Below are 23,293 nucleotides of genomic sequence, written 5' to 3' on the forward strand. Positions count from 1 at the left end.
GGCGCCCATGTATCAGATATAGCCTTTACCCCTAGCTGCCGAAAAAAAAAACCCCGTAAAATAACAGATTTTTTATTTATTTATTTATTTATTTTTAATAGGGCAGTCATAAGGATAATTTATCTGAAATTTAGACACATGCATTCTAAAAGCCAAATGAAAAAAAAAAAGTTTTGTTGACATAATCTAACAGAATTTTTTTTTTTTTTTAATTGAATTCAAATTAGGAATTTAGCGAGACATATCATCACATTGGAATTATAAGATATTATTTTGAGATATTGAGCTTTAAAGTTTTTGCATTCCACATACCAAACAATATGAGTGTAACATTTGCTTTATGAATAAAAAGTCTTAAAATGTAAACAACTTTAAAAAAAAAAAAACATCCCATAATGTAAATAAGTTGTCATTTAATAAGAATATGTCTTAATGGTGCATAAATCACAGAACTGACTAAGCAAAAAAGGTCTAAGTGTATTTTAGAGTTTTTAATACTGCTCCTCACCAATCGTCTCCTTGATGTGAAAAAATATCTTAAATAAATGTAATTTTTTGGTTTAAAGCTTAGCTAATCTGAAGAAAACTGCACAAAGTCTGCATAAGAATAGTGGCCAAAAACAGGAAAAGAGGAGATAAGTGCAGTTCACGTCCCCCTGCACCTTCCTGAGTGAGTCGAGAGGAAGTGTCTGAAACATTAAAAAGTGGTGTTCTCAGCACATAGCTTTAGCATACAGGACAGGATCCACGTTGATGGATCTCCACTTTGCCTGCATGGACAACATTCTTCTTTGACCCTGCACAAAGAATCCCTCAGAGCTGTGTTGTTTTGTGGCATGGCTGAATTTGATGTGCGGAGAAGACAGCTGACTTGGCACAGATTTAGTGCATGTTTATAGGTCACTCTGAAAACAGGGAAAGAGAGATAACAGAGCTTTCAGTACTCAGTGTCAATAGTCACTATTTGCTAGCAGTCTTCTCACTGTTAAAAAATGTGCACTTTAATTTCAAATAAATAAACCAAAAGACAGGAAGGTTGTAGTTTTGAGCCATCAAAACTGGGTGTCATTCGAGAAACACTGGAAATCTATAACAAATGTGGGCTAAATAAGTGCTAAAGGCAAAATTATTATTAAAAGTAGGAAACCAAGCCCTAAGGCAGGGGTCACCAATCTCGGTCCTAGAGGGCCGGTGTCCCTGCAAGGTTTAGCTCCAACTTGCCTCAACACACCTGCCTGGATGTTTCAAGTATACCTAGCAAGACCTTGATTAGCTTGTTCAGGTGTGTTTGATTAGGGTTTATAGCTAAAATGTGCAGGACACCGGCCCTCCAGGAACAAGTTTGGTGACCACTGCCCTAAGGCATGCTATTTCTGTGAGAATAAATCCAGGATCTGAAGCATTTAATTTGAACAAACTGTATTTATTTAACATATTTGAGTTCAAAGGGGCAAAATGGTGTCTCAGTGGTTAGCACTGTCACACAAGGTTGCTGGTTCAATTCCCATTTCTGTGTGAAGTTTGCATGTTCTCCTCATGTTTGCATGGGTTTTCTCAGGGTGCTCCGGGTCCCTACAGTCCGAAGAAATGTGCTAGAAGTGATATGAATAAACTAAATTGGCTATAGTGTATGTTTTTGAATCAGTGTGTATAGGAGTTTCCCAGTACTGGGTTGCAGCTGAAAGGGCATCCGCTGTATAAAACATGCTAGATAAGTTGGCGGTTCATTCAGCTGTGGCCACCCCTGATGAACAAAGGAATTAAGCCTAAGGAAAATAAATGAAATTGAGTCCAACCTAATAAATATGATCTAAACTACAGTGTTCCTGGAGGGCCACAGCTTTGCACAGTTTTGCTCCTCCAACTCTACCAAACACAGCTGATCCAAATAATCGAGGTGTTCAAAAGAGTCATGAATACCTTTATTAGTTGAATCAGCTGTGTTTGATCAGGGTTGGAGGAGCAAAACTGTGCAAAGCTGCGGCCCTCCAGGAATTGAGTTTGAGACCTATGATCTAAACCAAATAGAGGGAATACAAATAATTTCAATGGAACTCTCTATTAAGTACACCCAGTGAAATAAGCGTAAAAAGCCTATATGACAGGACAGTCCATGTTGTTCTACCAAAAAGCCAATACAAATCCTGTAAATGAAGCAAAAACCCTTCTTTGTGTCTGATACTTTTAATTTCAAGAATTCAGAGGGAAGTGATGCTGGAATACTGAGGATTTTGAGTGAATATTAAGATTTCTACACATCCACCAAGTAAACAGTTAATTCTCAACCCCCTAAAAACTTTTGGACTTGTCAATAAAAAAGAAAGATGTGTCAATAGTATTTGTTTGAGATTTCAACATGCATCTGAAATCAATGTTCTCATGGCCAGAAAAAAGGCTGCTTTGTGCATTGACATACTTGCTTATGTTTTTGTTTATTTTAAAACTTGTTTTATCATTAAAGCATTTCTATTTTTTTAAGATTTTTTTTATTGTTTTCTTCTGGTTCATGACAATAATACAAACACATCCTACAAATGATCACTGGTCTACTAAATGTAAAGCCAGGACGTATAGATTTAACAACTGTACTATATACAGAAGTACAATATTATAAAGAAAACCTGGTGAGTAATAATAAATTGTTACAAGACACTGTCACATAAGACTAAAAGTCTTCCCATGCTGGGATTTGTACAGGGACCCTTGCTTTGTCCTTATTATATGATTTGTTAATTAAACATTCATACAAAGCTGTTTAAGTCATTATATTGACCCATTCTTTTAACTCTGAATTTTTGGGAGCTTTTCAGTGTTTTAAGATGACTCTTGCTGTCACTGAAATCCCCAACATGATCACTGTGAACTCTCCTTCAGCAATATTTGGCATCTGTTCCCTATCTCCCAATTATTTAAGCAGTTTTAACGTTTGAAATGCTCTGCACCAAAAAAAGAACAAACTTAATGTTATATTAGGGACTGAGAATATATTTGATTGAAAAGTTCTTTAAAACTACCAGATAAAATATTGTTAATGTGCATAACCTTAAACTTATTGTACATAATAATATAGAAAATGGTAAAATCTGTGAAAAATAAAATAAATATAAAAAGAAATCAAAAAAAGAAAAACATAAGAAATGATACGGTAAACGAAAATCTGCAGTTAAAACGAGGCAAAAAAACAGCTCTAAATATGTTAATGTAACAGTTTAGCATTAGACGGTTATGGTAAATGGTGTGTGATCATGTGATATTTGGGAAAGCACAGAGATGTACACAAACCTCTTGTCAACTCTGAAAGGTTCATGTTAATTATTAACAGTGAACCAATGCTTAAATACAAGTGTACACATTTCTACATTCAGTGACCTGTCCAGAGCTTCACCATGAAGGCTTTAGCTGCTTTATGTGTGACAATATGTCTTCTTTATCAGGCTAATGGAAAGAGCATAACAGACCCGGTGTATGTATGCGCAAATTTGACAACAAAACAATGGAGTGTATTCCTTTCTGTTTACTTTTAGTTTGAGAATTGCAAAGATGCTAAATCTGATCACTATGTATCTTTCTTAAAGTCAAGGGTCCAGACGGGAGGTGCGGCAAATAAACGATCCACCACCAGTTGACTGCAAAATGAGTGCCTGGTCCCAGTGGTCACCCTGCGACCCCTGCACTAACACCACGGTACTGGAGTTCCTCTTCTCCTCTCTATCTCTCTACCTCTCCTGAATGTATATTGTCATCTGAAATCATTCTGCATTTAATAATAATTCACCAAATTGAAGAAATATCTGGCATTCCCCTGTGTCTGTGTAACCCAGTATCGCTCTAGGAGTATTGAAGTCTTTGGCCAGTTTAAGGGCACTGTCTGCTCAAATCCAATTGGAGACCGGAGACTTTGTGTACCCAAAACCAAATGCCAGATGGACGATCCTCCTGTCTGCAAAAGCTCTCAGTGGCAGTGCACCTTTACAAGTCAGTATTATTATTTTTTGACTGTGGCAAGATGGCCAACAGCTGTTTAGCTGTAGGGAGAATTGCTTCACAATATTAAGTATTAAGATTGTCACTCTCCCCTCAGGAATGTGCATAAACAAAAATCTCAGATGTAATGGGGATAACGACTGTGGCCCGACCGATGAGTCAGATGAAGAAGACTGTGATGTCATAAGGTCACCCTGCGGCAAGACAGCTGTATTTGAGTCTGACATAGCCCTCAAAGCTGGATACGGGTTGGAGCATTTTTTTAATCTCTTTATGACTATGACTCATGATATTAAAGCGATAGATTACCCTAAAATGAAAATGTGATTGCTATTTACTAAGGCTACGTTCATACTTCGAGGCTGTAAGTGCCCAAATCTGATGTTTTTAGCATAGCTGTTCATACTGTTGTTATAAATGTGGCCAATATCAGCCTTCCAGTGTGAACAGATCATGGTCCTAAACTAACCAGAATGTGCAAAAGTAAAACTACGCACAGCACATAATGGTCCAATCATGTGTACCGAAGGCCAGCAAGTGAAGTGCTGTGCAGGTAAACCTCACTCCTTTGACCTGTACAGGTGCTCTAGCGACAGATGCTAGAGGCTATGGTCTTTCACCTCCTTGTTAGTGCAACCAACTCACTTGCGGAAGGTCATCATTTCGATCCCAGCTCGGATCAGGTTGGGTGGTGTAGGACTGGTGGGGTTATATATGCACAGAGTGTGTGTACTGTATGAATAAAGCTTGTTGTCAGATTAGGCTTAATATGATTACTGCCATGTTCATAGACAACTGCTGTGTTTTTATCAGCTGTAAATGTTTTTTTTTTTTTTTTTTTTCTAGTACTAATGTGCATTTCAGTGTTTGGGATCTAAAATAAGTATTTTGTGATTGAAAACACTGATGACTTGTAATTTGAACTCATCAAGGGTTAATGAGCAGCCTTTTGTCATTCTAAAAATATTCAAAATGAATAACTTTAATTTTTGGTAAAGTATTTTCCCTGTGTGCTAATCTGTTATGCAGCTGATGAGTAAGGGTGTTTGCAGCATTACAGAATAATAATGTGTGTCAATCAAAAATGATGTAAAAGTCACATGAAATCCTGCATAACCGTTTACACTGTGATCGAATTGCAAAACATCAGATTTGTGTAATATTTATAACAACATATGAAAGTGGCACAAATCGGAATTGAAAAGATCAGATTAAATGTAGTTTGGGCTGTTCTCACAGTCATGACAAAAACACATCTAAGTCACATGTAGGCAAAAAAAATTAGATTCAGGCCACATTTGCCAGCAGTGTGAGCATAGCCTAAGGCACTAGTGTTTCTTTATGAACACAACATTTCTTTTGAGCACAAATGGAGATGTTTTGAAGAAAGCTGGAAATGATAAACATTTTTGATAGTTGGAAAAGAAAAACTGTGTAAGTCAGTAGTTTCCAGCTTTCAACCTTTTTCAAAACATCATGTTTTGTGTTCAAAAGAAATACTTAACCAGGATTTCATGAAGTAAGTAAGTTATGCATTTTTATAATAATAAAATACATATTTTTATGCAGCAGAGTTGCATTTTAAATGTTTAAATCCTTTGCTTATGTTGAGATATTTCACTTTACAGACCAGGAAAAGGACTTAGTCTTTGATATTACTGAACATATACACAGGAGCCTGATAAAAATGCTCATCTTTAAGAAAACATTTAGAGGGCGTTTAGAGGTTTTTGAATCTAAACTCTTTAAATATAGTTCACCTACAAATTTCAGTTTTCTCGCCCTTATGGGGTTTCAAACCTTGATGAGTGTCTTTAAGTTGAACACAAAAAATAATATTAAATAATGAATAACTGGTAGCTATTGTCTTCCATAATACAAAAATAAATACAAATAAAAGGGTCTCCTTTAACAACATTATTCAAAAACGATTTTGTTTTCAATGAAAGAAAGAAAAATATTTATAATTTTTTAAAGCCGAAATAATGTGACGGCGACGCGGTGGCTCAGTGGTTAGCACTGTTGATTCACAGCAAGAGGGTTGCTGGTTTGAGTTTCGGATGGCATTTATGTGTGGAGTTTGCATGTCCCGTGTTTGTCATGAGCTATAGGTGAATTAAATAAACTAGATTGGCTATAGTGCATGTGCGTAAATGAGTGTTTGGATGTTTCCCAGTACTGGGCTGCAGCTGAAAGGACATCCGTTGTGTAAAACATATGCTGGAACGTAAGTTGGCGGTTCATTCCGCTGTGGCAACTTTTGATGAACAAAAGGACTTACCCGAAGGAAAATGAATGAATGAATGAATAAAATCATTAATTCATTTTCTTTTCTGATTAGTGCCTTTATTTATCAGGGCTCACCACAGCCGAATGAACCACCAACTTCTCCAGCATGTGTTTTATGCAGTGAATACCCTTCCAGCTACAACCCAACACTTGGAAACATCCATACACACACATACTATAGCAAATTTAGCCTTTTCAATTCATCTATACTGCATGTCTTTGGAATTGTGGGGGAAACCGGAGCACCCATAGGAAACCTACGCAAACATAAGGAGAACATGCAAACTCCACAAAGAAATGCCAACTGACCCAGCCAGGGCTAGAACTAGTGACCACTGTGACACAGAATGAATAAAATGTAAAATTGCAAAAAAAAAAAAAAAATAGAATACATAAATAAATGACTGACAAAACAACACAAAGACTGCAAGTGTCACCACATTCTTACATAAACAAAGTCTGTGTGTATCATTGTAAACAGTTATGTCTTTACAGAATAAATATTTTGGGATCTGGACCTCGAAATAACCCCTTTGATAACAAAGTCTATAATGGCCAATGTAACCGGATCCGAGATCCTAATTCAATGGAATATAACCGACTACCCTGGAATGTTGGAGTTCTCCACTATGAGGTAGGCCTTTCAGCTTTCTCTTTGAATGATTTCAACTTTAGTTGTACAAATGCTTTGAGGATTTATTGCAAGGAAGCCACTAAACATGCAATAAAAAGGACCTTAACCCTTTGACTGCCCGCCCGCTCTACCAAATGATTGACCATGTTTTGATGTTATTGTATTATAATTATTGGACGTGTTGAAAAAATTGCTTTGAGTGTGTTAACTAGTAACATTTTTTCTTGGTGGGCCAGTTAAAGGGATAAGACGACAAATATGACAAAAATGACATAAAACAAGTTAAATTCTGACAAAGATATTTAGTCTTAACCCATGTCTCTTTATCTTCAGACAAAGGTGGAAGAGAGCAGCTCTAAGGAGATGTATGAGGATATTCACTCTTTAATAAAAGAGATAACTAGGGAGACCTCATCGACATTTGAAATAGGCTTAAACTTCAAATTTACACCTACTGAGACTTCCAAAAATGATGAGGGTGGTAATGCTGGCAGTGCTGGTGAGGGTGGTAATGCTGGCAGTGCTGGTGAGGGTGGCAATGCTGGAAGTGCTGGTGAGGGTGGAGAGGTTGCCAGTCCCAATGAAGGTGGTGCAGCTGCTGGTCCCGTTGAGGGTGGTGGAGGTGAAGGCCCCGCTACGAGTGGTGGAGCTGGTGTTGGCGGTGATCCAGGAGTCTCGGGTGGGATCCCAGATGCCGCTCCTGGATTTGGTATAAGTGGATCAGCAGGGGCTAATTATAAGCAAACAACAACAAATATCATCAAACAGCTATCAGAACTCACGACAACCAAGGTGAATGAGACTCAGGTTTACTTGTTTGTTGCTTGTTTTCTTCTGAATAACTATTTTCTACTTGTTTGCTTTTTATTCATTGAAATTCATATGTCATGATTAGGGGCTGACAGAATCTTTAGACATGTTTGGCTATTTCTATGGAGAATTTTTTTTTTTAATCTGCGGATTTATGTGGATTGATTTTAGGAGCATCATAACTAAAAACTTCATAAATGAAATAAAAAAATATTAACACATTTTTAACTTTTATTTAATGTTTACAATGCAAATCTAACAAGATCCACTTATTTGGAAAACAAAGCAAGTCTCTGATATAATAGATTTGCTAAAAGACAGAAAATAGTACTTTACAAACTGTATTGAAAATAAATGATACACTCAGAAATAAAGGTATGCGAGCTGTCACTGGCGTGGCCTTTCAAAATGTACACATTTTTATAAGGTCCATATTAATACCTCAAGGGTAAAAATTAGTGCCTAAAAAGTACAAAAGTGCTCCTCTTAAAATTTTTGGGTACTAATTTATAATTTTGAGGTACCATTATGGACTATTTAAGTACAAATGTGTACCTTTTGAAAAGGTACCACCCCAGTGACAGTTCGCGTACCGTTATTTCTAAGAGTGTATGGACATTTTATAATATTACTATTATTATATCACAATAATATTAGTGAAATTAATTTAAAAACTGAATAAATATAAATTTACACACATGGTAAATACATAGATTCACTAATGGGCTAAAAATCTGAGAAAATCACTAAGTTTAAAAACTGTTGTATAGTTTTTACAAGATTATGCATGGCTTAGCGCCTCCGCATTTGGCTGACATTATTAGGGGCTGAGCCTAATCTTCTTCTTCTTCTTTTCTAAAATGAAACGCATTTTTGAGGGTCTAAACATGCTCGAAAACTTACAAAGCTTTGCACACGCACCAGAAGTGGCGACAATTTACGTTTGTTATAAGTTTCAGAAATGTGGCGAAATTACTTGACTGCGCCACCTATAGACTTTTTACTGAGTGGCCCCCCACACATATGAAAATTGACACACATCAAACATGCCAATACCCACAAAAAAAGTGTCTTGGAGCGAAATCTCAAACCCCAAAGGAAGTTGGATAGTTTAAACTTCCTCTGCTGAAAAAGTGCAGTTTTGCCATTTCCAGGCGTTCTAGGGAATTTTCCTTCTAAGGATTTTATCAGATCATTACAGAAATTGGCTTTTTTTTATCTAAAAGCCTTAGCGACATTAAATTGTGAAGATCTAGAGTTTTCGTAGAAGTGCGTGTCTGTGTCTGTCAAACTTTGATGATTCGCCCCGAAACAGGAATTTGTTATAACTCAGACATGCATTGTCCTATCTGCCTCAAAATCCACATGTTTGATAACAGTCCTGACCTGAACACGTTTACATGCCAATATCAGTTACAGTTATAGCGCCACTTGTTGGCAACAGGAAATGACATGTTTTACACTGTAACAAACTCTTCCCACAAATTTGATCAGATTAAATTCAAGTTTTGTCAGTATAATGCAAGAGCATGTCCGTGCCAGACTGACAAAGTTCAGTGTATTCGTCATGAATGGCGAACAACTTTTAACTCGGCCAAACAATATCCGATCTGCCTGAAAATTTACAAGTTCGATGAGATTTCTCTCCTAAAAAAACATAAACATGACAATATTGAGTCACAGTCATAACGCCACCTGCTGGCATAAAACTTTGGCATAAATCTGTAATTTTCTCAGGTTTATATATATATATTTCATGCTTTTATGACCAGCACATCTTCTCTATTTCAGAGAAAGACCTTCATGAGAGTAAAAGGCAGAGTGGAGCTGGCCACATACCGCATGAGACAGCGCGGGCTAGAAGTGTCCTCAACGTTCCTGGATGATGTTGATGCTCTGCCACTACAGTATGAGAAGGGGCAGTATTTTAGTTTCTTGGAGGAATATGGAACACATTTTACTAAGAACGGAAAGTCTGGTGGAGAATATCAACTTGTTTACGTAATGAATGAGGATATACGCAAACAAAAGCGTAAGTTATCAAATATTTCAATACTTCTTTTTCTGTGAAAACTGGAAGTTTTGTGCAACATCAGAACATTCTATTATAACTTCAAAATAAGATCAAAATACTGAAATGTGAAAATACTGTACATGGTATTTAAATGACAATGTTAATGTGAGGTATATGTCTTCAGCCTGAAAGTGTTTTTAAATTATAATGGCTTCTTTTGATTCAACTTTAACCACAGATGTCACTGAAGCCACGGTCAAAAAGTGTTTTGAGCTTGGACTTAAAGCAGACTTCCAATTAACCCCAGCAGCAGAAGGAGGAGGAGAAGTTAAACCATTAAACGACTGCAATAGTTTAACAAACACAGACACAGGTGTGTATGAGTCTGACTTAAATAACTTAAAGCGATATACATCAGTAAATCTATATGTTAAACATACACATCTTCTAAAGATTAACTGATTCAATTTAGGGTTTTATTCACACATAAAGTAAACACTGGATTAATGTGGTAACATTGGTTGCTCTGAATAAAAGCCTTAATTAAATCTGTTCATTTTATATAGAGATAATGGCTTGGTTTCACAGACAGGGCTTAAGTCCTGAATAATGCATAGTTTAATTGGGATAATTAACCCAGAGCATCCCAGGAAAAAAAAAAATCACAGTTAGGCTCCATGGGGTCCTCAAACATTTACATTCCAATTACCTCGAGAAATATTACTTTTTATTAGATAAACTACATATGATTTTTTTACAGGCACTACTAAACCATGCAGTGTTTGTGTGGATATTTTGTACTTTTCTATCTATTTACCCAAGCACGCAGTTACGCCATAAGCTGGCTTATTAAACATTATATTTTAATTTTGAAAACACATAAAACTTCTAACCTACATTTAATGTAAAAGGTTTCTGGACATTGGTTTGCATTTTAGGAATAAAATACTGAAATCCAAGGTGAGAAGAGGGGAAAAAAAGTTTAGATTTATTGTTAAAAAAAAAAGAATAAAAGCAATTTTTTCATATCCAACAGGGGTCAATTTCTATTAATTCATTTTAAGGTTATATTTCTTGACACTTCAGAAATTTTTTACTCACAAATTGCTATTTCTGCAGAGAATATTGGTAAAAATATTGCTGTAAAAACTGCATTGTACATAAATCAGATCAACATTTCCACATTAGTCAATAATATTAATGAAATTAATTAAAAAACAGAATAAATTTAGATTTACACACATTTACTCATGTAAATAAACAGAATTAAGGATGGGCTAAAAATCTGCGGAAAATCTGCGGAATTCTGCGCGCACAGATTCCGGGTGGGCCTATATATTAGATATACATTTGAACATTCTAAAATATATTAGAAATCTATTTTTCTGTTTGCTTTTGGAAACAAAACAGCCAATTTTAATGTACCGAATCTAAAAACAAACAAACAAACAAACAAAAAAGAAAAAGACAACTATGTGACACACACTCCATGTTGATTTTGTTCTTTAATATTAGGCCTTCGATTATTCATGAATATTTTTCAGATTTTGTACATTTTTGCCAATTTCAATAATAATGTGCGTGCACACAAGAGAACCTTTGTTTACATTTTTATTTGTGCTCCAGAGCCAGGCCTCTGCATAAACAAACAAAAAAAAAAACATTCTAAATTTATAACGGGTTTAATTTTTCTCTTGAGCAAATAAATCTAAAACCATCCCATGTCTTTTAAATTTTACCCCCAACAATATTATTTTTCATTTACACTCGTTTAAAACAGCCAAATCATGTCCAGTTTTTGTGTGTATTAAGGTAATTTTTTGTAGGAAGTTCATTTGAGTAGTTCACTTTTTCATATTTTTATGCCATCATTAGCCATCTCCATTCCATATTTTCTTTGCTTTTAGTTGGTCTGATCTGACTACAGTGATATTTTTAGTGAAGTAAAAGACATATTACCTATAACAAAAAATAAGCATATTTTTACATAAACATAAATGCAGAAAAAAAGTAAAAAATAATTTTCTTTTATTGCAGGACTGCAGTATAATGTATGCTTGAGGCTTAAGCCTTGTCTGTAATACTGGGGGAATGTCTCTTTAGAAGACTTGGATTAAACTGCACAATCAAAAGGACAAATTATTATTATTATTATTATTATTAATAATATTTTTATTATTATTATTCACTCATTCGTTTTCTTTTCAGCTTAGTCCCTTTATTTATCCGGGGTCACCACAGCGGAATGAACCGCCAACTTATCCAGCAAGTTTTTACGCATCGAATGTCCTTCCAGCTGCAACCCGTCTCTGGGAAATATTATTATTATTATTATTATTGTTATTATTATCATCACCTTTTTATAAACATTTTGAAGCCTGACAATCAGAGAATTTCATCTGAAAGTAAACCAGCCTTTGTAAAAGTATGGCTCGCTTAGAAATTACATCTTAAAAATGCATTTATTTGTTTTCTTTTTGGCTTAGTCCCCTTATTATTCTAGCCACAGCAGAATGAACCGCCAATTTATCAAACATATGCTATATGCTGCGGATGCCCTTCCAGATGCAACCCATCACTGGGAAACATCTATACACACATCTAAAAATCTGTTTTCTTATTTGTTATCTTAAAGGCTTACGTTTTTTTCCTCAAGTTCTCATTTGTGTTACATGAAGGACATGTTAAAAGGAACCTTTAGGTTTTTGAGATGCATGCTTTCTCATTATAAAAAGGTTCATTTACAATATTTCTAAAAACTATTGTGCACAAACTTGCTCACCAGATGAGAAAAACAACAAGGGGGTTATTGATAAGGTCCTGATTGAAGTGAAAGGGGGCAGTGCAGCCTCAGCAGTAGCCATGAAGTCTCAGCTCACTAAAGATGGCATTCTAGACTACAACCAATATGTGGAATGGGCAAAGACCATCACCATTCTGCCAGCACTCATTCAGAGTGAGGTGAGACTCTTCTCAAATTTGCTTTACATGACATGTCGTGTAATTAAAAAAATTTGTTTTCATTTTTATATGGCAGCCTGAACCCATCTACAATGCCATCCCTTTGAGCTTTCCTGATGCTCAGCCGAGGCGGGACAATCTTAAAAGAGCTCTGGATGAATATGTGGCAGAGTACAGTGTGTGCAAGTGCCAGCCTTGCCAGAACGGTGGCACTGTGATCCAGATAGATGGACAGTGTAAATGCATGTGTTTACCAGGTTCTGAAGGTGTTGCGTGTCAGATCATTGACATGGAAATGATGAAAGGTGTGTGTTTCATGAAACAGGCGGTGAAACCTTCAAACTTTTCATTTCTGCTGATTCGAGTGGACCATTTACTCTGTTTTTTGTTTATTAGGCAAGACTTTTGAGCAGCTGGGAAACTGGGGCTGCTGGTCTGCTTGGTCCCATTGCTCTGGAGGGCGCCGCACGCGCTCACGCTCTTGCAATAATCGAGGTCTGACAAATGGAATTTGCAAAGGAGACAAGACCAGTGAAGACTACTGTTAAGACACAGAAAACTACACTACTTTAAAAAAATATATATGTATAAAACTACAAATAAACAAGCTGGTTTGTATTAACATTCATTTACTCTCGTAAAGACTGTTTTATGACATTGACAACACTGCCAGCTTGTGGTCATAATTGGTAACGTATCACAAAGTTTACAGTCTGTTTACCCATGTCTTCACAAAGGGTTTTTAAATAAACTACAATACAAAATTACAAAAGCAAACCAAATCATTATAACAAATATACACCATATGTTCTATACATTATTATACATATACACCAAAATTATAATAAAACATTACTAACCCGTTTAGATTCATGCTAAATTCGCCATTTGTTTTTTATTCTCTCCCACATTGCAAACTGCAAGAGCAAGATCAAAATTCGAAGGTAAAACTAGTTATTATGCCATCTGTCAATAAAGACAAAGAATTTGCTCATACAAAAGCACACAAAGGGAATAAATGTACAAGGAACAGCTGTGAAGTTTAGGTAGATGGCTCACTTTTCACTCGTCTTGGGCCTCTAGAGGTCAGGTTAATAGAGTAGCTCTCTTAACTCCCTATTGAGCCTCTGAGAAGCTCCTTTCAGCTTCAATACCCTTCAAGAGTCAGCTTGTGGTGGGAATGGCTTTGGACTGAGACCTCATCCCAAAACAAGACTCCAAATTATTTCACATATTCTGAATCTACTGAACTGGAGCAGTTTGATGGTAAAATTCCATCACACACATTTTTCTGTATGATAAATAAGTTTTTTTATTTTTTTTTTAGAGAAAAAGAAAATATCTCAAAGCACCAAGCTGAAAGGTGCACCTTGTGCTCCACCCCCAAAGAAGAAGAAAAATGTCTTAGTGCAGTCAGATTGGAACTTTCCCTGAGGTCAAGGCATCTATTAAAGTTTCTAAGAGCCGTCACGCCACATTACCTTTCCCATCTGTCTCGGCACCGTGAAAATTAAGTTATGCCCCATGTCAGCACAGTTTTGTCTCTCTTCTCGCACTCTTTTTCACTGCTTTCCTCGTTTTTCATCCCCTGGATTGAAGAAAAAAATGGACATAGAAGTGCAATCAAGTCATAAGCACCAATGCAGTCCTGTCACTATGCAGCCTGAAATATTATGATGGTGTGGAGGGGTCTTCTCTGTTTGTCCATGTAGGGTCATTCAGAAAAGGCCCTTCACAGCCAGCCCTTCCCCCAAATTCCTTCTTTTAAAGAACCCCCTTTAAAACCAACCCCCATCTTCCCATCCACTGGCCTAACAACCGAATCTCAAATGGTTTTTATGTTTGGTTTAAGCCCCAATCAACAGCTGAAATAGAATCTGGGAAAACAATCCACAATAAGAGATCGGTCCCTGTCTTGCAGCTTACGTAATGCTATGATCTCTGATGTAGATAAAGTCAGTTCAGATAAGAGGATGGTTGGGAATTTTTATCACATGCTGAATCTTGCATCAAATTCAACTCTAGCTGCTCATCATGCTGGCACAAGAACTGAAATAGAACCATGTTTTTAACTCTGCTGTTTTTCACTTCTCATGCACTCAAATCAGCAGATATAACTGGATTAACAGCAGTGTTGTCAGGTTTAAAGGGGCTTGTTCTCAGCAAAAACTGGATGTGACAGGTTTAACACAGCATGCCTGATCTGAGAAATGGCTCCCTTTTTGCAAAGTCACGGTGGGGCCCTTCACCTGACGAGGGTGAATAGTCCGTTCACCTCACATTGTTACTTCTAACTCACAGCAAACAATTGAAAAGTTCAGTAAGGAGTCAGTATGGATTATTATGCTTTGACATACATAATTTAATAAACCACTTATTTTGGATGCTCTGTGTTTACTAAATATACAGTTGATGTCAGAATTATTGTCAGAATTATTAGCTTTGTTTTTTTTTCTTTTTTAAATATTTCCCAAATGATGCTTAACAGAGTTTCACAGTATGTAGGATATTTTTTTTTCTTCTGGAAAAAGTCTTGTTAATTTTTTTTTGGCTAGAATGAAAGCAGTTTTAAATAAATGAATAAAAAAATTCAAAATTAAAAATTATTAGCCCCTTAAAGCTATACAGTTGAAAACAGGTTTACATACACTGTTTAAAAAGTCATGTTAATGTGACTAAACTTTTTCTCTTTCAGGTAAGTTAAGATTATCAAATTTGTTTCTGTTTTGCAGAATAATTAAAGAGATATTTTTTTGAGAAATTGTTATAACTTTTCTTGAAAGTCAAGTTTACATGCAATAAGATTATTACGCCTCTGAAAAAGCTCAGATGATGGTGTCAAGGTTTTGGAAGTTTCTGATTGGCTATTTGACAAAATTTGAATTAATTCGAGGCACATCTGTAGAATAGTATTTAAGGAAAACCTCAAACACGCTGCTTTCTTGTGTGACAACATGGGAAAATCAACAAGCCAGAATCAACAAAAAAGGCAGATAACAATTTGCAAAATTACACTGAGAAAATGAATAATTTTTGGAGACATGTCCTGTGGTCTGATGGAACTAAGATTGACCTGTTTGGCCATAATGACCAGTGTTACATTTGGAGGACAAAGGGCAAAGCTTATAAGCCTAGGAACACCATCCCAACTGTGAAGTATAAAGGTGGCAGCATTATGTTGTGGGGCTGTTTTGCTGCAGGAGTGACTGGTCCACTTCACAGCATAGATGGTATCATGAAGAAAGAACATTTAGAAATACTGAAGCATCATCTCAAGACATCAGCAAGAACTTAAAACTTGGCCACAAATGGGTCTTCCAAACAGACCATGACCCTAAGCATACTGCAAAATAAGGTGAAAGGTGCTTTAAGGACAACAGAGTGGATGTTTTGGAGAGGCCATCACAAAGCCCTGATCTCAATCCTATAGAAAATTCCATCAAACTATAGTGAAAAGCTTGTGGAAGGATCCCCAAAACATTTGACCATAGATATATTTTTAAAGCAAAGCTAAAAATACAGAGATGTATGTAAACTTTTGACTGTCTAGAAATAGCTAAACAATTCTCAAAAAATTCTCTCATTATTCTGGCATTTAGCAAATGTAAATCATTTAGGTAATCCTATTGAACCTAAAATAGTAAACATTTAGTATGATTTACTGTCACACATTTTTTAAAATAAAATTATGTTCTTTTTTTTTTGAGTGTATGTAAACTTCTGGTTTCATCTATAGATATTTTGAATGCCTACAGAACAAATCATTGTTATACAATAACTTGCCTAATTACCCTAACCTGCCTAGTTAACCTAATTACCCTAGTAAAGCCTTTAAATGTCACTTTAGGTCATATAGAAGAGGCTTAAAAAATATCCAGTAAAACATTATTCACTGTCATCATGGCAAAGATAAAATAAATCAGTTATAAGAAATGAGTTATTAAAACTATTATATTTACAAATATGTTGAAAAAAATCTACTCTCAGTTAAACAGAAACTGGGGGGGAAATAAACAGGGGGCTGATAATTCCAATTCAACTGTATACGTTTGAGTAAAATGTTTATATTAGTTTTATTCTATAAAGGTCTTCTAGCATTTCTTAAAAAAAAGGCCATTCAGATATTTTTCAGAAAATGACTATTGGTAAAAAAAATAATAATAATTTTTTTTGTTGTTATGATTGATTATCTGGTATATTCCATCAAAAACTACTTATGACATGGCATTTTTTTGACCAAGTCATTTTATGCTTTAAATAAACACATTTGTATTTTACATTAATTGTAAAAACTGACATACTCCCTTATTTATATAAAGCATGTTTATATAAAGCAGAATGCTTTTCTACATGATACTTTTCGTGAAACCAATAAAAGGTAGAAAAAGTGTTAGAGAATCTACTTTATTTGTGTGTGAAAAAGTAGCCTCCTCCACAGAACAAGATTAACATAATTCACATTGTGCCATCTCTCCCTTCTGCTCTCTCCAGAAAGTTCTCTGCGCTCTTTCTAGAGGTGTCACTAGAAGACAGAATGAAGTGCCTGCTCATTGTGCGCCACCTCTATTGTGTGTTTAGTATTAGCATGACAGAAGTGCCACTCGACTTCTCCTTCATTCATTAACACTGAGAAGCCTTGTCCCGCGTCTCCCTCAAATTGAACTGAGCACCGCGTCTGCCATCTTGGATACAGCTCTCCTGATAAACGCATCAAAATTCACTATTTTCCCCAGTGCTTCACTTCTGTGAGAATCTAGCAGTTTCCAGGTATTGGGGGAAGGGCAGCTTCTATTATATTTTACGGGATAATACCTTTCTGCGCTTTTGTATTTGGAATGCAAACTAGGTATCAGGCTGGCATTGTTATATTAAACTTCAGAGAACAAAGAGGCATATGGAATCCAAGAGGAGATTTGTACTAGCCAAGAGCTACTCACGCTGAGAAGCAAACTCAATGACAAGCCCACTTAAACACACACACAGTAGCTGAGCGAGTGTGTTTGTGATGGCTACTTGAGGCTTCATTCACGCGAGCTCTGCTTTTTTCCTTGTCAGCTTGAGTGAAGACTTTAAATAAACACTCAGGCTTTGAACAAATAAGCCAGTCAAGGCCTTGCTTGGCTCATGCTCAACCCTGATCCCGTTTAAAGACAACCTCATTTGTTTCCTTAAATACGGAAAGTCTCTGGGAACTTAGACTAACTCCCTCTGTAAACATTTATGTTTACAAGGTCAAGTGCAGGAAGAAGCAGAGCCAAAATGTTTGACTAGCACATGCTCATGATAATGCCTTAACATTTCTAAACTTCGGCGGATGTCAGGTGGAAACTAAATTTTATTTTATTTTCTTATTGAAAGCCATACATTTTATAATCTCCTTTTAAAATTTATAATATTTATTATGCTATATAGTTAGCATAAATACTAAACAGTATGTAATTTTTTTAAATCTGCTTTCAATTGTATGGTAAAATTTAATTTATTTGACAAAAAAAAGGCCTGCAAGATAAATATATGAAGAGTTTAGATGCTAAAAACTCTAAGTGCCATTGGAAATTTCCATTAAAAAACATTTTCCTTTGTTTATATTAGGATATTTCACATTAAAGACAAGGAAAATGACTTTTTCTTTGCCATGAGAGTGATGTTACTGCACATACACACAGGAGCCTAATACAAACGTTCATTTTAGAGGAACATTCAGATGGCATTTAGAGGTTTTTGATTCTAAACTCTTCATATGTATAATTATTTCAGCTGTTTTATTAAAAATGTACAGCCACTTTTTGTGTATGAAATAACCAGGCAAGAAAAGTAATTTGATCTTTGAAATAATTTGAAGGCAATCTTTATGAGCATTGTGAGGTTTACACTGCATTATCAACATTTTTTACACAATTATATGATACAGAATCACTATACACATTTACAATATGTTGTTTACCTACAATTTACATTAAACAATCTTTCATACAAAAATAAACTTCCAGTATTTTCATCTACGGTTTCAACCATATAGTTCAAAATAACTTAATATATAGTAGAGCACATATTTTTTTTACATCAAAGACAACTGGAGTATTTTCATTCTGTGTAGATTTTGGCAGCTCAACTAGGTTTTGGAAAGACCTTTAGCTATGTGATTCTGGCTCAACCACTTTTCCTGATTTGTTTTACAGTTGGCAATCTCTCTAGTGTACCTGTACATTAATCAAAAGCAGATGTAAAGAAAAGTCACCATACAACAACAACAAACTCAAGACAAGACCTTCTGCTCAATAAAAAAATATCACTTAATGAAAGGCTGCAAATTGGGTGAAATGCTTTATGCATAATATTTGATCACTTATTAAGGGGTGCTTCTATTCTGTCACTCTAATAGTTTTTCATACACTGTAAAACCCAACAGTGAACTTTATCAAATGAAATGAGTGTATTTAACTCCAAATTTACTGAAAATTAATTCTACTCTTTTGAAAAGAGTTTTGAACTCAGTGTTGAAGGTAATGAGTTAATTAAATACCTCATTACTTCAACTTAAATGAAGTAAGTTCACAGTACTCATATAGTTTAGTTTTTTTAACACAAATGGTTCGTAGCAATTGGTTTCCTCAAACGGTTTGAGTTGACTTAACTTATTGGGTTTTACAGTACTCAGTTGGTTTGAGTCATTTCATTTATTGGGTTTTACTGTGTACTTATTAAGTTCACAATACTCATTAGGATAAGTTTTTTTTTTTTAACTCAAATGGTTTGTTACAATCAGTTTTCTCAAGTAGTTTGAGTTACCTTAACTTTTTGGGTTTTTCAGTGCGAGAATGTCATTTTGCACAACTTAAGCCTGTTTTGTGATAAGTGATAAGTAGGCTAAGAAGCTACTTGTATCCAATACAGATCATGGAACGTATGCATGTGTACTTTTGCTGTAGTAACCAAATTACCGTTTATTTTCATCCAGGATAAATACGTGGATACCTATGCAGACAAAAATGAATGAACTGCCTACTATTTCAGCAAATGATTTACACAGTGGATGCCCTTCCAGCCGCAACCCTGTACTGGGAAACATGCATACACTCTCGCAATTCACACACAAACTCATACACTAAGGCCAAATTAGTTTACCCAATTCACCTATAGTGCATGTCTTTGAACTGTGGTGGAAACCCACAGTTTTTTTCCACAGAACTTTTTTTTGTTACTCACTTACTGCAATTTTGGGTTACCATCTCAGAATTCTTACTTTTTTTTTGCATAATATCAATTTTCTTGCCAATTTTACTTCTAGTTAACTACTCTTAATGAGTCTAAACATTTTTCCTTCTGTATTGTAAATATATTTCTCACAATTGTGAGTTTGCGTTCTCATAATTCTGGGTTTATTTCTCACAAATCCGAGTTATATCTCACAAGACTAACGTAGGCTAAAGTGTGAAATGTAAGTTTAGAGTCCTAAATAAAAACAATACAAACCAAATAAATAGCACAACTTGAAATTTACAACTATATAAACTCTTTTTATAAAGTTTTATATAGTTTTTTTCTGAGAAGAAAGGTCAAAACGTTGAGATGTTGCATTGAGGGAAGTATGAGATTAAAATTGAATTTTAAATTTAGCCCGATTATTTGTGATGGGAACAAGTTTCAGAGGCCAAATTATGAAAACAGTATCTTAATACAGTACAAGAAAAAAGGTCAAAATGGTGGACAACACAATCAAACTCGTTTGTGTTCGTAACTCCCGGGCATGGCTCGCTTCGTCCTCATAATCCATCTCGTAGTCTTCCTCCAAATCGTCCTCGGTATCTGAAAAGCCACTCCCGCCATAACCGTCGCCAAAGCATAAGTTTTTCATGCTGAATTTGACATACTCGCATGTGGTCCTTTCGTTACCGTCGCACACGCAGGTGTCCAGGAGCTGTGCTTTGGGGTTGGAGCGCATGTTGGCGATGAGCGTCCGGCAGTCGTCCGAGCAGCGGTTTCCTCCGAAAAGTTTCCTGCAGTGGTACAGATAGTCCAGCATGGCGGTCTTGCACTCGGGGTCCTTCTCGCACTGCTTGCGGGCTTCGGTGCAGCCCATGTGGCTGGTCCTGGGCATGCAGGGCTCGATGGCTCGCTTAGTCATCATACACACCGTGTCCGAGGCGCATTCGCAGTCCTCCAGTGCAGGGCCGTTCACTGTTAGGTTGAGCTGAATGATGGAAGAAATGCAGTGGCTGGGACATACCTTCTTGTTGCCCTTTATCACCGGATCGCACGCGTGAACATACTGAGTATACGCGTAATGACAATCAGGCTCTCCTTGGCACTTCATGATAGCCTGCCAGCATATCAAACGCTGGTTGTGTGTCGGAGACGCGGTGGATAAAGCATTAAAGAACACAATGCCGATGGACAAAAACAATATCCACAGGCAGGGAGTGACTGAGTTGCCAGAGTTTGCCATTCCTTCATGTGCCCGCATGCAACAGCTTAAAAGTTAACTTTCTGGATCAAATGTTTCCATTTGCTGGTCCGTAATCCAGGTTTCTCGAGAGAAATTGTCACAAACAGCTCCCCTTGTTCCATACCCCCTCCTGGTCGCGAGTTGTTAACCAGTTTACGCTAGTAAAGGTGCTCATGTTTGCTTCTCCACGCACTGAAATCCCACAGTGGACAAAACTTCCAACTGCTTGAAATGAATCACATTTGCTCACTGCCGCGAGGGCAAAACGTGCAAGGTATCTTGATGCGCATTGAGACAGTTTGCAGTAATCCAGTAATAAACAAAGAGTTTAAATGACATCAAAACATCTCAAATGCAATCTCGCACTGCGTCTTATTCAAATCAAAGTAGTAGGAAAAGTTGAACTAACTTCGACAAGCCAACTTTTGCTGCGTCTATGCAGTCGCACAGACCCCTGAGATCTGCACGCAGCACACTATTGGTCCCACCAGTTGTTGTGATTTCTGACGTCATCTGGAGGGTGGCGGTCAGAGTTCGATGAAGGTCGAGAATGCCGTCTACCCCAAGACAGAATATTTGGCTATCAAAGTGACTTGCATGTCTCATCTGATGCCTTTGCCCAACCCTTAGCACCAAAACAGCAAAACAAACGTCATGTTCAGAAGTAACTGTTAAACTTTTGTTTTAACTTGTTGCCAATTATTTGTATTACAGACCTCAGCCTGTCAAAACGAAGAGACAACTTTTATAAGCTAGAGAAATATTTCAGTTTAAGCACAATCTGTTTATTTATGATTTATTCAAATTAGCTTTTTAAAAATTTGGTTGATTAAAACAATGGATTTTAGTCTGCTTTGGAATCTTAGATAATAATTGGAATTGGTTTTTTTTTTCTGGAAAATTATCACTTTGCATTTGTTTAAAAAAACATTCTTTAACTAAATTAAACCTCCTAATTCACCAATGATTGAATTCCAAAACAAATGGGACACACTTCAACAAGTCTTTGTGTTTCATACAGTTTAGTTTTACTCTGATTTATGACTTTCTATGTCACACAATTTAACAGCTGTTTGGCAGACAGATGTTTTATTTTTCTGTAAAGAATTTAAAAAGCTGGATTTTCTTTGAACAAAAAGATTTCAAAGATGTTTTTGCAATAATGATTTTGATGAAATAGCCAGTTTGCAAATTACACATTGATAATCGAGAGGGAGAGGGGGTCAACTTTTTAGTAGTAGTTTGGTAATACATACTTTACATACTTTGGTAAATGAAATTTATGAATGTATTTAAATTACATCTAATTCGTTAACAAAATGTATACATTTTCAGCGTTTGAGAAATATTTAGTGCCTATTTTAGAGGTTAGTAAAGGTCAAACTATACAAATTATGTCTAATTTTTCTGTTTCCTTTTTTTAGGCTGCATGCAGATAAAAACACCTATTTTACTAGAAAAGTGTTTTGTGAATACTTAAGATGTCAGTCTGGGCTCTAGAACTGCCAGTTTCAGACTGCTGAATAATATTTTTCCATTTATTGGCGGGATTGAATGCATCACAATGGTATGAATTATAATGGGGGGTATATTTATACGACACATTTTTGATTAATAATATTTAAGAAAGCTAATACTGAAGAAAGTTATTTCTTACTAATAAAGTCTAAAGTTACTAACATAGGGGATCAAGTGTTATTTGGGATAATTCACACTCTGTAAATATTCATAAATGGCCTGAATATTTTAGGGTAAATATTTGCAATAAATTCTCAATATGTCCTCAGTGGATCTCATACAAGTCCTAAAAGCCCAAAATAACTGTTGTTTAGATTTTTAAAACCTATACACAACAGTTATGCTTGATGTTGCTAAACCATTAAAGCTTATGTACTAATGGTAAACACTTGTAGTTTAATAATGTTGATATTTCTGTGAAGATATGCCGTGTGCACTTCATTTGCCATTTGGTCAGCAAGGTCCCATGGCCATGACCAATCCTTTGATCTTTGAAAAAGATAACTGTGGGTCATTCTAAAAGTAAATAGAATACTAGGCAATATTGCCTTTACCAGCTGGATGACTGCATCAAACAACCATTTTACATAAAGGCTCAACGGTTGTGCATTCAGTTAATATATATTGCTGCCTAAAG

At 35.9% G+C, this 23,293-nt stretch overlaps 2 protein-coding genes across 2 annotated transcripts; one reads left to right on the plus strand and one right to left on the minus strand.

The window, feature by feature from the left end:
* Window positions 1-3,356: 3,356 nt before the first annotated feature.
* Window positions 3,357-13,320, plus strand: c9 (complement component 9). The gene is made up of 11 exons (NM_001327926.1): window positions 3,357-3,463; window positions 3,576-3,684; window positions 3,822-3,975; window positions 4,082-4,232; window positions 6,769-6,907; window positions 7,241-7,699; window positions 9,509-9,749; window positions 9,970-10,104; window positions 12,517-12,692; window positions 12,769-12,997; window positions 13,089-13,320. Exons 1-11 carry the CDS (start codon window positions 3,387-3,389, stop codon window positions 13,238-13,240), a joined length of 2,022 nt encoding a protein of 673 aa, NP_001314855.1. The 5' UTR covers window positions 3,357-3,386; the 3' UTR covers window positions 13,241-13,320.
* A 5,190-nt stretch (window positions 13,321-18,510) lies between these two features.
* Window positions 18,511-21,547, minus strand: gas1b (growth arrest-specific 1b). Its single transcript, NM_001077801.1, is given in 1 exon segment — window positions 18,511-21,547. A coding segment is annotated over 1 exon segment (792 nt). The 5' UTR covers window positions 21,157-21,547; the 3' UTR covers window positions 18,511-20,364.
* Between the last annotated feature and the right edge of the window lie 1,746 nt (window positions 21,548-23,293).

The sequence above is a fragment of the Danio rerio genome, chromosome 5 (assembly GCF_049306965.1).
Source record: "Danio rerio strain Tuebingen ecotype United States chromosome 5, GRCz12tu, whole genome shotgun sequence".
Taxonomy (NCBI): Eukaryota; Metazoa; Chordata; class Actinopteri; order Cypriniformes; family Danionidae; genus Danio; species Danio rerio.

Coding starts and splice junctions, on each gene's coding strand:
- c9 (NM_001327926.1), top strand. CDS start 3,387: ATGAAGGCTTTAGCTGCTTTATGTGTGACAATATGTCTTCTTTATCAG. Junction 9,750..9,969: donor GGATATACGCAAACAAAAGC/GTAAGTTATCAA, acceptor CTTTAACCACAG/ATGTCACTGAAGCCACGGTC. Junction 12,693..12,768: donor CAGCACTCATTCAGAGTGAG/GTGAGACTCTTC, acceptor TTTATATGGCAG/CCTGAACCCATCTACAATGC.